A 12,252-nucleotide genomic window follows, 5' to 3' on the forward strand; every position below is an offset into this window, starting at 1 on the left:
CAGAAAATAAACCAGCATATTTAATACACATTATTTTTTACTAAACATTATTGGAAGAGGAAGTTTCTGAACCAACAGCACAGATCAGTTTTGACTGGCTAAGGGGCAAACATTTTAATCATGGGAAATACACAGGCTATGGCAAACTGCGATTCCTGGCTTCAGGCAAACTCATTTGAATATCTGAAAAATATTTTACGAAATATTGCCTCACATATCATTAACTTTAAGGAAGAAAGCCACTGGAAAGAATTGATTCTCACTGCACTTTAAATTGCTGCTCCAGTGCCTTCACACTTCATGAAGTATGGATCAATTATCTTTTGGGCAAATATGAACATGCTATCTTTTAGCAGAGCTTCATTAATGGTATTTTCTCTCTCTGGTCTTTAGCTTGATCTGCTCTTGTCTCTATTTGAACTAATGTAGACTATTAGCTAAATTGCACAAACATTTAGTTTAGAAAAAGTATCCTGTGTTCAGTCTCCAACCTCCTCAAGTTGTATGCTAATAATTACCAGAAATTACCTGAGGTGGTTCTTCTTCCCTCATTACATTAAAAATAAACATTTTACCTGAAAATACGAATTTGTAATTGTGCATTTTATGGAGTCATAATTATGCAGGCTTCTTTTCAAGGCAATAGCAGCCAAGCTTACCTGTCAGCTGAGAGAGCAGTGAGAGTAAAGACTGACACCCCTACAGAGGTGAGCTGTATGAAGGGGATAAGTTTGCATCCAGTTCTGCCAAACAGCCACTCATCAGCAAGATACCTGCTGGCATCCACAGGCACACAAGTCACTAAAAGCAGCAGGTCTCCCAGAGCCAAACTGGAAATGAACAAATTAGGGACATTTCGCATGGATTTCACAGTACAGAAGATCTTAATCAAAGTGATATTGCCGATAAGACCTATCAGAATGATGATCCCGTAGATCGTGGGGATGGCATAGAGGAACGCTGGGTAAAACCAATCTTCCCCATGGAGGGAGAAGTTTGCACTCTGGTTGACAGAGATGTTGTAGAAAATGAAGTTATCTGTTTCTAGGTCTAGCAGAAGGCACTCTCCAGATGCCATCGTCCTACTTTGCTCTTCTTAGAAAACAGCTTTCTTCTTTGAAAGTCCTCAAATTAATTTCTTGCTTTAATTTTGTGGCTCCTTGCTGGCTTTAAACAGTCAGAAAAGTTTAAAAGTCATATTACTTTGTGACACATCTTGTCAATAACCAAATTGAAAAGCACCTGCAGCTTTCTCCACAGTCCTGTTTCCATAAGGTGAAAGGAGAACATGTTTTTGCGTGGTTGAATTGTGAAACTTGCCTTTTCCTCCTTGACTTGTCTTGCTGTTAAGTATTCCTCAGCTCTGGAAGGCCAATTATCAAATTCAAAGACCAGCAAGTGGCAGGCATTTTCACAAACGGGGCTTGTTAAACTCCCGGCCTCAGGTCTGCCCGGCAGCTCCGAGCCCGAAAGCAGGGAGTTACAGAAACAAGAACTTTCGGGAGTTGCTGCCACGCTGCATTGCCAATCTCTCCCGCTTTCGGTGCCTGCCCTCGCCAGCCGGATTTAAAGTGAGAGGGGAAAGCGGGGTTCGGCTGGCGGCTCGGATCCTATAGGCAGGATGTTCTGGACGTCAGTCCTTGCGCTGCTTCCCACGGTGTGCGCGGGCTGCCGGCAGCGCGGCGGGGGCGGCGGGAGCGGCGGGAGCGCCGGGAAGCGCCGGGAAGCGCCGGCCGCCTGCTGGATGCTCCGGGCAGCGCCGCGCGGGGAGGGCGGGCGGCCAGCACCGCCCTTAACTCTTTAGGTGAAAAAATACACATCTGCTCACTTAGGGCTCCTGACGTGCGTCACCGGCTCGCCACCCACCCCCTCCCCCGAAAAACAATCAACCCCAAAATCTCACCCCCCAAAAAAACCCAAAACCAAATCTTCCCCCCAAAAAACCCCAAGCCCCCCCCCACAAACCCAAAAAAACCCCCAAACCCACCAAAACCAAACAACTCTACCCCAAACAGACCAACCAACCAAACAAAGCCCAACCCAGTTAATTTCATACTGCAAACAATGTGTTCAGAAAAGCCATCCCACCTTCTTCACTAAAAGCACACTTATTTTCCTTGCACTCTGGTATTCAATTGTTCCAGTGAAAGAGAATGATGATATGAAGCCAAATTCATCTTCCCCTCTCCTCCCTAGACAAGTGAAATTAATAAAGCCAATTAAGATAAAACCCAACATCGTCATTAAGGTAGGCAAATGAACACTAGCAGTGTGAGCCTGAAGTTATCCAGGGAAGCCTGAATTCTGCACCTTTTTTTGTTAATTTTTTAATTTGGACGTAACAATACTGAGGGACAAAGTTCACCACTCTATGCGATAATTTCTATTTATGAGGTACCCATCATATTGGCATCCACAGATAATGCATGTTGAGATGCAACAGAAAGAAACTTGCTTGGCTTATAACAGTCTGGAAAAACTCCTTCTTAGAACTGAATTAAGATATAATTATTACTGATGCCTTATTGCTTTATAACAGGCTATTCATGAATATATACAAGGCCTTTCTGGACTGCAGAGATACATAGTTAACTTGGAAGCCAGCCTGCAGAATTAAATGAAGCTGTAATTTATATTTTCTCTTGCCACTGCTCATTTTTGCAGGCAAAAGAATGTTTCACCAACTGCTAGAGTTACTTGGTAGTGAGAGGGGAGGTGATTCAAAGCAGGCATTAAAGTTTGATCACTGGTTTCTGCATAAAAGAGGCATTTCAGGACACAGTCTGGAAAATCTCCAGGGGTTTGAAAGTGGTGTCCCAGGGTGGGATTTGAAGCAGGAGTCTTCAATAGTTGTTGTTTTTCTGCCTCATTCTTGTGACATGGGTCAGTGTTTTCAGCTGTTTTTCTGCTGTCCACTCTAAGTCAACAAAGGACTTATGTGTACCCTTAACTTTAAGTAGGGCTCCTTACATAAGTTTTTCAAGCCAAACACCCATGAAAGTGCTGTGCTGAGAGCTTGAACGTGCAGAGGAGAAGCCAAATTTCCTGGTACTCCTTTCAGACAGAAGCCTGCTTTTAAGAATAGGCTGGAGGTTACCACCGTTAAAAGCAGAGGACGCAGAGCAATTGTGCACAGTCTGATCGGGGCACACGGGCACTTCTGCTGGTCAGGGCCAGCTCTGGGCGAGGCTGCCAGGTTGGATGGATGCCATTTGGAGGCAATGCCTTGTTTGGCACAGCAGGACATACCAAAGGCACAGAGAGGAACTGTGGAGCTACTGAAGCAGCCTTGCCACACACCACGGTGGGACACCTTTCCCAGGACTTCCCCCAGCATATCTGGGAGCCTGGTGATAGGGACTGCCTGACAAAGAGATGCACACCTCTCCCCTCCCTCCCCCCACACCTTGCCTTCTGAGCATTGGGATAAAGTAGAGAGGACACTTCTGGAAGTGTGAGCAGCCATTTGGTGTAAACCTGATGGACCCCTGTGCCCAGCAGCCTCATCAGTAGTTGGTAGTGACCTGCCCTGAGTAGGAGGTGGGGACTTGTTGTCTCCCTTCCCATTCAAATGGCTTGTTGACATTGGGATTTGTAAACCCACCAAATTTAAATTTTTTAATTTTATTTTTCCAGATGGAAAACAAAGTGGTCAGTTTGACAAAAATCCTCTAACAGAGCCACTAAGTCATCACTCTTCACCATTTAGACTCTTCTACACTGAAATCTCTCTTCCTTTTACATGGCAAACTATGTGGGGTGAGCAAAGCAAGAAACGAGAAGCAATGCTGGAAATCCTGCTGATCCTCCAGCAGACAGTGATGTTGATCACGCTTTTGAGATGGGGCACATCACCATATCCCAGATGTCTCCATCAGTGAAGGAAGGGGCTCTCATGATCTCTAGGAGGGTGCACTTCACCTTTATCTTTGCAAGGTTGATAGTGCATTCCAGGAAGCACTTCAAGTCTAAAGTTACAGGTTTCTCATTTTTGCTTTTGACAAATCCAGGTTTCAGGTTTAGGACAAACTCTTTTGACCACAGAGAATGAGAAATTGAAAAGACAAAAAAAAAAAAAGAAAAAAAACCCAAACCCTAAACCAAACAAAACCAGATTCTATAATGCTTGAAACAGTTTAGATTATTAAAAATATTCATTATTTATGTCAAATGTAAATAGACTGTTTCAGGGAAGATGAAGGATACAGGCTTTATTCACCATTGCCTGGCCTGCAGATGTCCCCCACAAGTAACTTAAAAATGCTGAGGATGTTTCCTAGACATGTTTTTGTCTTGTCATAAATTTCATTTGAGAGATTTTGTTTATAATAAATAGTGTACCTTTTTAATAATTTCACTCTAACATTTACCTTCCCTGAGCAGGCAAAATGTCTGGGCATTTGTATGAGCATGCCACCTCTGTGTTCATTTCAAGATCCCAAGCCTTTCTCCAGAGGAAGGTAAGCATCAATACCCCTGTTTCACCACTGGAGTAACCTGCATGCATTAAAACAAACAAACAAAAAAAAAAAAAACAAACCCAACCAACCAAAAAAAAAAACTCCAAGAAGCAGAAGTGACTGGCACAAAGTTACTTAACAAGCTGTTGGCAGAGTTGTGAATGGAATAATGCAGGGCTCATGAGCCTGGTCCTGCATTATAATGGTTTTTGGTTGGACAGTGAGAGATTCCCCACATGCTTTCAATAGATGCCTTTTTTTCATCTCTCAACCTTTGTCCAACCTCCAAATGACAGCTGCAAAAAGACAACCTTCTTACTCCTTGACTGTGCACAATGAAGTAGATTTGTAAAAGTATGATGGGCAAACTTTTCAAAAGCACTTAAACCTATATGAAAGGTAATGAAATTTAGGCTCCTACGTTGCTTATGAGCTCACCACCCAGAAGTGGAGCCAGAGTTTCAAACAAATGCAGTTTGCACTGAGGAAAGTACACGAGGACCCGCTTTTCAAAGGCTCTTGGAGAGCTGCAGCTGCTGCAGTCACAACTCCAGGCAGATTTTCAAAAAGCCCAAACAGCCAGTGTGCCAAGGTCTTTTGAAAGACACTGATCATGTGTTCTACATATCTAAATGCACCACTTTGGAAAATCTAATGCAGTAGGGGATTCTGAGGCCCTGTGAGGTTCCATGGGAGATGACCTGGTGATGGAAGACAGAGAATGCTGGTGTGGCCACCAGCAGACCCTGAGGCTGGCCCAGCCATCACCTCAGAGAGCTGGAGCAACGTGCTGCACCAGCGTGGGAAGCCCATGCAGCATCCCCCACATCAGGCATGTCCAGCACCCAGGGGATGTGGGGGCAATGGGAATCACCTCCTTGGAGCATGGCTCTTTGCTAGGGGTGTCATGGTTGCTTGTGTGACTTTCCTTTTTAGCAGCCTCTTCCCATCTCAGAGGAGATGGATAAACTTGCATCCACAGTCAAGAGTCAGGAGAGGAGTCCCTGTGCTCAGGGTTCTGCTGTTTCCTGATAATGGGATTACTGGGGCTAGGAACCAGTGAACCAGGGATTACTCACTGCTGAGCTTGTGAAGCACAACATCCGCTGATTTACCAAATATTCTCCTTTCGCAAACTCTTCATCTCCCAGAGGGAACAAAGCAGTGTCGTGCATCCTGCCTATAATGTCTTCAAGCAAATTCTTCATTTTTATTGCTGTCACCCCTACGTGCCCATATCATGCTCTGTGTTCACCACTCTGTTTCAGTCACCAAGTTAACAGAAACTGTTCACAAAAGGGTGATTTTCTAACCCAGTTCATTCCAGGGTTCAGATTTACATCAGGGCTTTAGAGAGTAAATTACATAAACTTTTTCTTGAGCAAAGATCTGTACTTGTACCTGCATGACTGGAGGTCAGAGGGGCTGGGGAAGGAACTGAATATAATTCACAGCATAAAAGTCCCCTGAGTAGATACGATGTGCTGGTTTCTTGCATATGGAAGAATGGAAATGAAGCGTTGTCAAGTTTCCTCCATCCTGCAGCCTTGCTAATGCACAGCCTACAGTGCCAATGAAGATGCAGGCCACACAATGTGAAGTGCTCTCGCTGTGCCTTTGAAAATAGCTTGCTCATCCTAAATTAGACAACTCCTTCAGTGTGTTATTTAGCTTCACAAATCCCTTACTTATTCCCAGCACTTCATCATGACACACAGTCATCAAAAACTGACATGGCTGGAAGGGTTGTCTGAAATGCCTAACACACTGGATGTGTGCTCATGGAGAAGGAAGTGTTTGAAGGAGACACATGCAGATATATATTTACAGGAATATTCCGCCAGGCTGAAAGAGTAACACAGCCATAACACCATCTGAAAATGCAGTAAGTGAAAGAGTAAAGGTTTCAGGGTGGGCCAGCAGGAGCAAGGAACCAGGCTGTACCTGGTAAATGAGGGAGGAAAAGGGACTTGAGAATGCAGAGAGCTGCCTGTGTGAGCCTCTTGCAAGGAGGGCACATTTGGGAAAGATGCACAGAGAGTGTTGATGTGAGCCCAATGCAAGGACAAGGATCTTGGCAGCCCTCCAAGAAGCAACAATGCATTTTTTGAGAGCAAAGAATGCTGTAGCAGGCAAGATATGGGCAAAAAATCTTAGCTAAAAAAGAGGTAGGAAAAGTTTTATTTCACATACTTTATACAGACACACACCTCCCCATACCTACACCCTGCAAGACAGAAAGACCTGGGGATGCAGAGAGAGCAACAAGTAGGAAGCAGGACCGAGTGAAAAGCAGTCAGGAAAAGTGCTGCCACCTCGGTGCAGAGAAAATATTAATGTCTCGTTTAACCATGCTGAGCTCATGATGGCAACAAATAATTCCCCAGGAAATATTGCAGATTGAGATTCCCATCCTGATAGATGGAGGCAAAGTCATTGAGATTTGAAAGTCATCTGCATGGAAAGGAGACATAAGTTTGTGGATAAGGACAGCTCAGAGGGGCAAGGAAGGGTACAAAGGAAAGATCATCCCACAAATATCTGAGGGGAGACAAAAAGAAACCATCAAAGATCCTGCAGAAGGAAAAAAGCATGCAGAAAAAGAGAAGGCAGATGAGAAAAGCAGGGGAAGCCAAGGTTTTGGGTTAAATGTAAAATCAAACACATCATCCTAAGTAATACATGGCCAAGTAAGGTGAAGCTAGTAGCACAGTTTGGGCTAGAGGAGTCTTAAAGAATTATAGACTTTTGTGCATGAAACTTCAGTGCAGTGGAAGGGATGAATCCAGATTAAAAGTCTGGGCTGGAGCTGTAAAAGAAGGTGCTCTTCTTCCATGCATCTGTTTTCCAAGATAAAAGGGGAAAAAAGGGGATCTGGGTGCAAGAAGGTTGGGGACAGCAGCATCAGAAGGGCAAGAAAAGTGCACATAAGTCATGTTTGTCCTGAGTTTCCTAATTCTTCCTGAAGGGCACTTTGAATTGGGCACTTTATAGCATGGCACTTTGGTCAAACACTTCCTGAAAGCTCTCCTGCTCTTGGCCATCAGCAGAGCCAGCTCTTCCCTGCAGTTGCTGGCCCTTAGCAGGGATGTGGAAGCAGTTCCCTGGCAAGACCGCTGAGGAGAGCAGAGCATGGAGTGGCATACACACTGCAAAACAGGCAGCCCCAGGCCTGTAACACCACCTCAAGGTTACAAATCCTTCCTACTAACACCTTTCCTTTCAGGACCTACTGCCAGACAGCACTGAGCTCCCCTGGGACCTTTAGGAGGTACCTCAGACTTCACTTGGTAGGTGAAACTTGGGCAGAGTCAGCCAGAGAGTTTATTCAAATATTAACTCTAGCGAGGTCAGGCAGGATACTAAGGGCCAGAAGATCTATGCTGAGACCTAGAATTATGAGCATCAGCCCTGTGTCCATCAGCATCTCAGCTGTGTCACTTCACAGGAAATATAGGTGCCATTTTAACAAGACTAAATCTTCCTTCCTGACCCCTGGCCTGCAGAAGTATCATTTAGGACATGCCAGCCCTTCCTTGGGCTGAGCAGTGCTGATGCATTCACACCCAGTTTCACTCCCTTCCTTCCCTGCATTATCCCAGCATCCTTGGGCTCCTGGGGTTGGAATATTTTTTCTCTCAATGTTGTCACTGACAAGTAGCTGGTGCAATAAATTATTGCTTAATGCATGATGTTCTTTTCCTTTTATAAGGTAAGATGTACTTTTTTTTTCCATCTTCATTGTCATGGGAAGGTACAATCCCCCACCTACAGAAAAACACAAAAACGGAAATATTGTTATTATTAATAATAAGAATTGTACTCTGGGAGATTGGAACAAATGAAACAATTCAGTGTCAAATATGTATTTTAGAGAAGAAAAATATGTTGAAGGCCTTTATCAACAAGGTTGTTTAAGCTTTTTTCTAAACAAATGGTTCCAAAGCTAGCTGGCATAACTCACAAAGAAATGTGCTGGAGAAACACAGCAAGGTAATATTACCATTTACCATCTTTGTATTGTACTTGAGGGATGTTTCAAGAAGAAAATCATGTAATGTAGAGTCATGCAGTAACAATCATTCTAAACAAATTGTTTTTGTCTGCAGCTGGTATCTGATTTGTTTTCTATTATACTCCCTCACATGAGAAAGAGAGCAAATCTCAAATATTTAAGGGCAGTGATTTGCCTTCTAAGTTACAAGGGGAAGAGGCTGTAGTTGTGACAAGCAAGAGGTCCCGAGCCTCCGGTGATGCTCGGGGTTAAGCCATGCGCGAATCTCTCCGAGGGGCGCATCCCCGCAGTGTGCTCCAGAGACTTCTCGCGGGGAAGGGGAGCTCCCTGGACCCTTACAGAAGCTCTGAGGGCAGTTTTGCTCTGACAAAGCCTTCTGCGCTTTGTTGGGGTAGGTCGGATGCGCCCCCGCCGCCCCCTCCCCGGGGCTGAGCCTCCCGAGGCCCCCCTCTGTCCCGGGCGCTGCGGGGCACGGCCGCCAGAGGGCGGCGCTGAGCCGGCGGCGCTGCCGGGCGGGGCCGTGAGGGGCCGTGGGGAGCCGTGAGGGGCCGTGGGGAGCCGTGGGGAGCCGTGGGGAGCCGTGAGGGGCCGTGGGGAGCCGTGAGGGAGCCGTGAGGGGCCGTGAGGGGCCGTGGGGAGCCGTGGGGAGCCGTGAGGGGCCGTGGGGGAGCCGTGAGGGAGCCGTGAGGGGCCGTGGGGGAGCCGTGGGGGAGCCGTGGGGGGCCGTGAGGGGCCGTGAGGGGCCGTGGGGGAGCCGTGAGGGGCCGTGGGGGGCCGTGAGGGGCCGTGAGGGGCCGCTGCCGCCCCACCGGGCACCGACACCGACAGCACGGACCGCAGACACCGACACCGACAGCACCGACCGCAGGCACTGACACCGCCGCCACCGAGAGCCGGCCGAGAGCCCCGCTCTGCTGCACTCCGGCCTCAGCAGGAGCGAGAAGCCAGCAAGCGACAGGTTCGGAGAATCTTCCTACAGCAGGGAGAGAAAAGGGCAGAAGTTGAGCAGAGCTTCTGCTCTTGTCTCAGTTTAATTTAGCTCTGATTTTAGTTTCGTGGGCTGTCCCCAACACCCATTCACAGGATTTGTTTTAGTGGCTTTGCATATCAACAGAGCGTCTGACTTGATCCTTATTGCTTAACTCCAGCTGTATTTTTGATATGAGAGCACAGGTTAGCATGTCTGAGAAGCAAGGGAAGAATTGGGTTTTCTGGAAAGCAAAGCCATCTGCCAGTGTAGTTCCCTTACTCAGAACACCTCCTATGAATTTGGCAATGCTAGCTTTTGGGCCAAGTAGTGGCTTTGCTCTGACAAATGGTAGCAGAAGGAAGGGTGGTGCAGATGTTACACTGATGTCCATAAAGTGTGGAGAGAGAGCTAGGGTGCTGTAGGGCAGACACCAGGCTTCTGATGTCTGAAGAAGACAGCATATTAAAAAATAAAATCAGTAGCTATGTGAAGAAATACAAAGAGTAGGGGAAGATCAACACAACATTCATAGACGGAAGTCATAGCTCTCAAACCTAATACTATTTAAGTTAGGAGTCAGTGAGGCTGTAAATAAGGGTAGTCAGACAATACATGTGTGCTTGGACTCCATGAAAGCTTTCATAAACTTAGGGTTTAATAAAGGTTACAAAATAGGAGAGTGCTTCATATAAACAACTTCTGAAAATATACAGGTAGACGGGTGTTCAGAATGGTATTGTGGTATTCTCTGAGCATCTAACAAAGGATAAACTAATGAAGGAAAAAAAAGGGGGAAATGAATCATTTGCAACAAGCAATTAGATTAGCTACAATGAAGACAGAGGGATAAAAGGATTTGAAATAGAATTGCAATGCTGAAATAACTGGGTTTTTATCCCCAGAAAAATACTGCTTCAGAAGGGAACCTGAAAGTGTGAAATTGGTAAAGCTTAGTCTGATTTGGAGTATAGCTTTGCTTGCAATGAGACAGACAGCCAACTCTGATATCACACTGCTTTTCTAATGGCATAACTTCCCTGAACTCTGTGATTTGTTGTCTTGATTTACACACAAAAAAAAGACACATAACAGCATTCAGCAAATTCAATTCTGAATTTATGGCACCTGCAGAGAGAGACAAAATTGAGATGCAGAACTGTGAGTGCACTGGAAAAGTCAGCCCTGAACCAGGAGAAGAAAGCTCTTGATCCTTTGTAAAGAAGTAAGGCACAGTGTGCAATTCCCACTCCATCTATGGAGAATACATTTGTAAACATGTTCCTAAACTTCACTCAGAAATCAGACTGCCGAAGGTTTGTAGAGAATGTGCCAATGGATATGATTTAGTAGGACCTCAATTCAGTTATGTCATTCCAATAAAATACAGCTGTTCTTCCTACTATGGATGTTATCCACATGAAATAAGAGAGCTGGAAGATCCCTGGAGTTACAGCCCTGATGGTTCTCACCATGAATACCATGGGGAAAAAATCTTTCAGGAAGATGCATAAGCCCTCAGCTAAAATCAAATCAAAGTCAGTGTAAAACACTATATATTCATGAATGTATTGACAGCTCTAAGCACTCATTCCTGTGTCTTGGCAAGTCAGTGTCCCATCTTATTTAACTGAATAAACAAATTATTGGTTTTCTGGGCAGACAGACAAGTGTGTGAAAAACAAATGACTTTTTGAATAATTTTCTCAGCATATCATTGTGCTTCAGCAAACATCTTATTCATAGAAATCCCAAATAAGGGGCTTCTGATACAATACAACTATTGCTTTTTCTGCATTTCATGGAACTAATCCTATTATCTGTCAGACTGCATTGTTAGAAGAGAAGAGAATTCAAGTACAAAGTGAATGTATCATCCTGGAAGTTCAGTGAAAATGTGAATATGGAAAAGACAAAGCATCTGACAAATGCTTTGAGGATTCTCTACCAAGGAATGACTCTGCAGCCATTCAGCTGGAGCTGTAGTTGTGACACTTTGCTTTGTTCCCTTTTCTTGGGACCCATGTACATTGGACACGTACCTTTTTTTATAACTTTGGCGTGCTTTTTATCCACCTCACAATCTACCCATTATTCTAGTGCACTTGTATTGTTCATTTGGATGAGATATGCAGCACTAGAAAAGGCAAATGAACTGTTCCAGCTGTCAGTAACTTTGCTGCTGAAATTAAATTATTCACTTCTATTTAGCAAAGGACTTTAAACCTTAGGCAATATAAACACATTGTGGACTACATGAAGAACATGGAGGTCCTCAACTTCCACCTTACAAATCTGACAGGAAAGAAAAGATTTTCAGGAGGCATTTATTTTGCAAAGATGTTGTCAGTAAAAGTAAAGGAGATTAGCTAGCCTCAGAAAAACAGCTATGCTGGCGGGGTATTGGACACACAGAAGAAAGTCATCAGAGGACTCTGAATTATCAACAATTATCTGTAACACACCAATTATGCTGTCACACTGAAAATCCTTTCCGGGAGCTTGAGCAGTGACTGAAAACAAGACTATCCTTCACCCACCTTCTGTGAGATTAAACTTTTCTGCCTAATCCACTCTGCTCTTTCAGGTGTGCCAGAACACAGATATCATATTAATATTTAAAACGCTTGGGAAGAAAGAGTAGAAATAATTAAATGCTTTGCCATCCAAATCTGAAAACCATTCTACCCCTTAGATGAAAAAAACCCAGTAGTACTGATAAGACATTTAACAGCAGTAACAGTTGAGGCTCCTCTCTGTAATGTACAATGCAAATGGACCATTTCAGGCATGTTAAATATAATGAAGGT

General features: G+C 44.7%; 1 protein-coding gene across 1 annotated transcript in view; it reads right to left on the bottom strand.

Annotated features, from left to right (window-relative positions):
• Positions 1 to 8,825, bottom strand: part of GRPR (gastrin releasing peptide receptor) — a 29,175-nt gene extending 20,350 nt beyond the window's left edge. Inside the window, exons 1-2 of the mRNA XM_042037371.1 lie at positions 2,089 to 8,825; positions 660 to 1,798 (exon numbers count right to left, since the gene is read on the bottom strand). Of these exons, the coding sequence (XP_041893305.1) occupies positions 660 to 1,078 (419 nt within the window). The 5' untranslated portion in view covers positions 1,079 to 1,798; positions 2,089 to 8,825. The remainder of the gene's footprint in view (positions 1 to 659; positions 1,799 to 2,088) is intronic.
• Between the last annotated feature and the right edge of the window lie 3,427 nt (positions 8,826 to 12,252).

The sequence above is a fragment of the Corvus kubaryi genome, unplaced genomic scaffold (genome assembly GCF_017639235.1).
Source record: "Corvus kubaryi isolate FWS band 111438036 unplaced genomic scaffold, C.kubaryi_AGA036_p1.0 133, whole genome shotgun sequence".
In the NCBI taxonomy this organism is placed as follows: domain Eukaryota; kingdom Metazoa; phylum Chordata; class Aves; order Passeriformes; family Corvidae; genus Corvus; species Corvus kubaryi.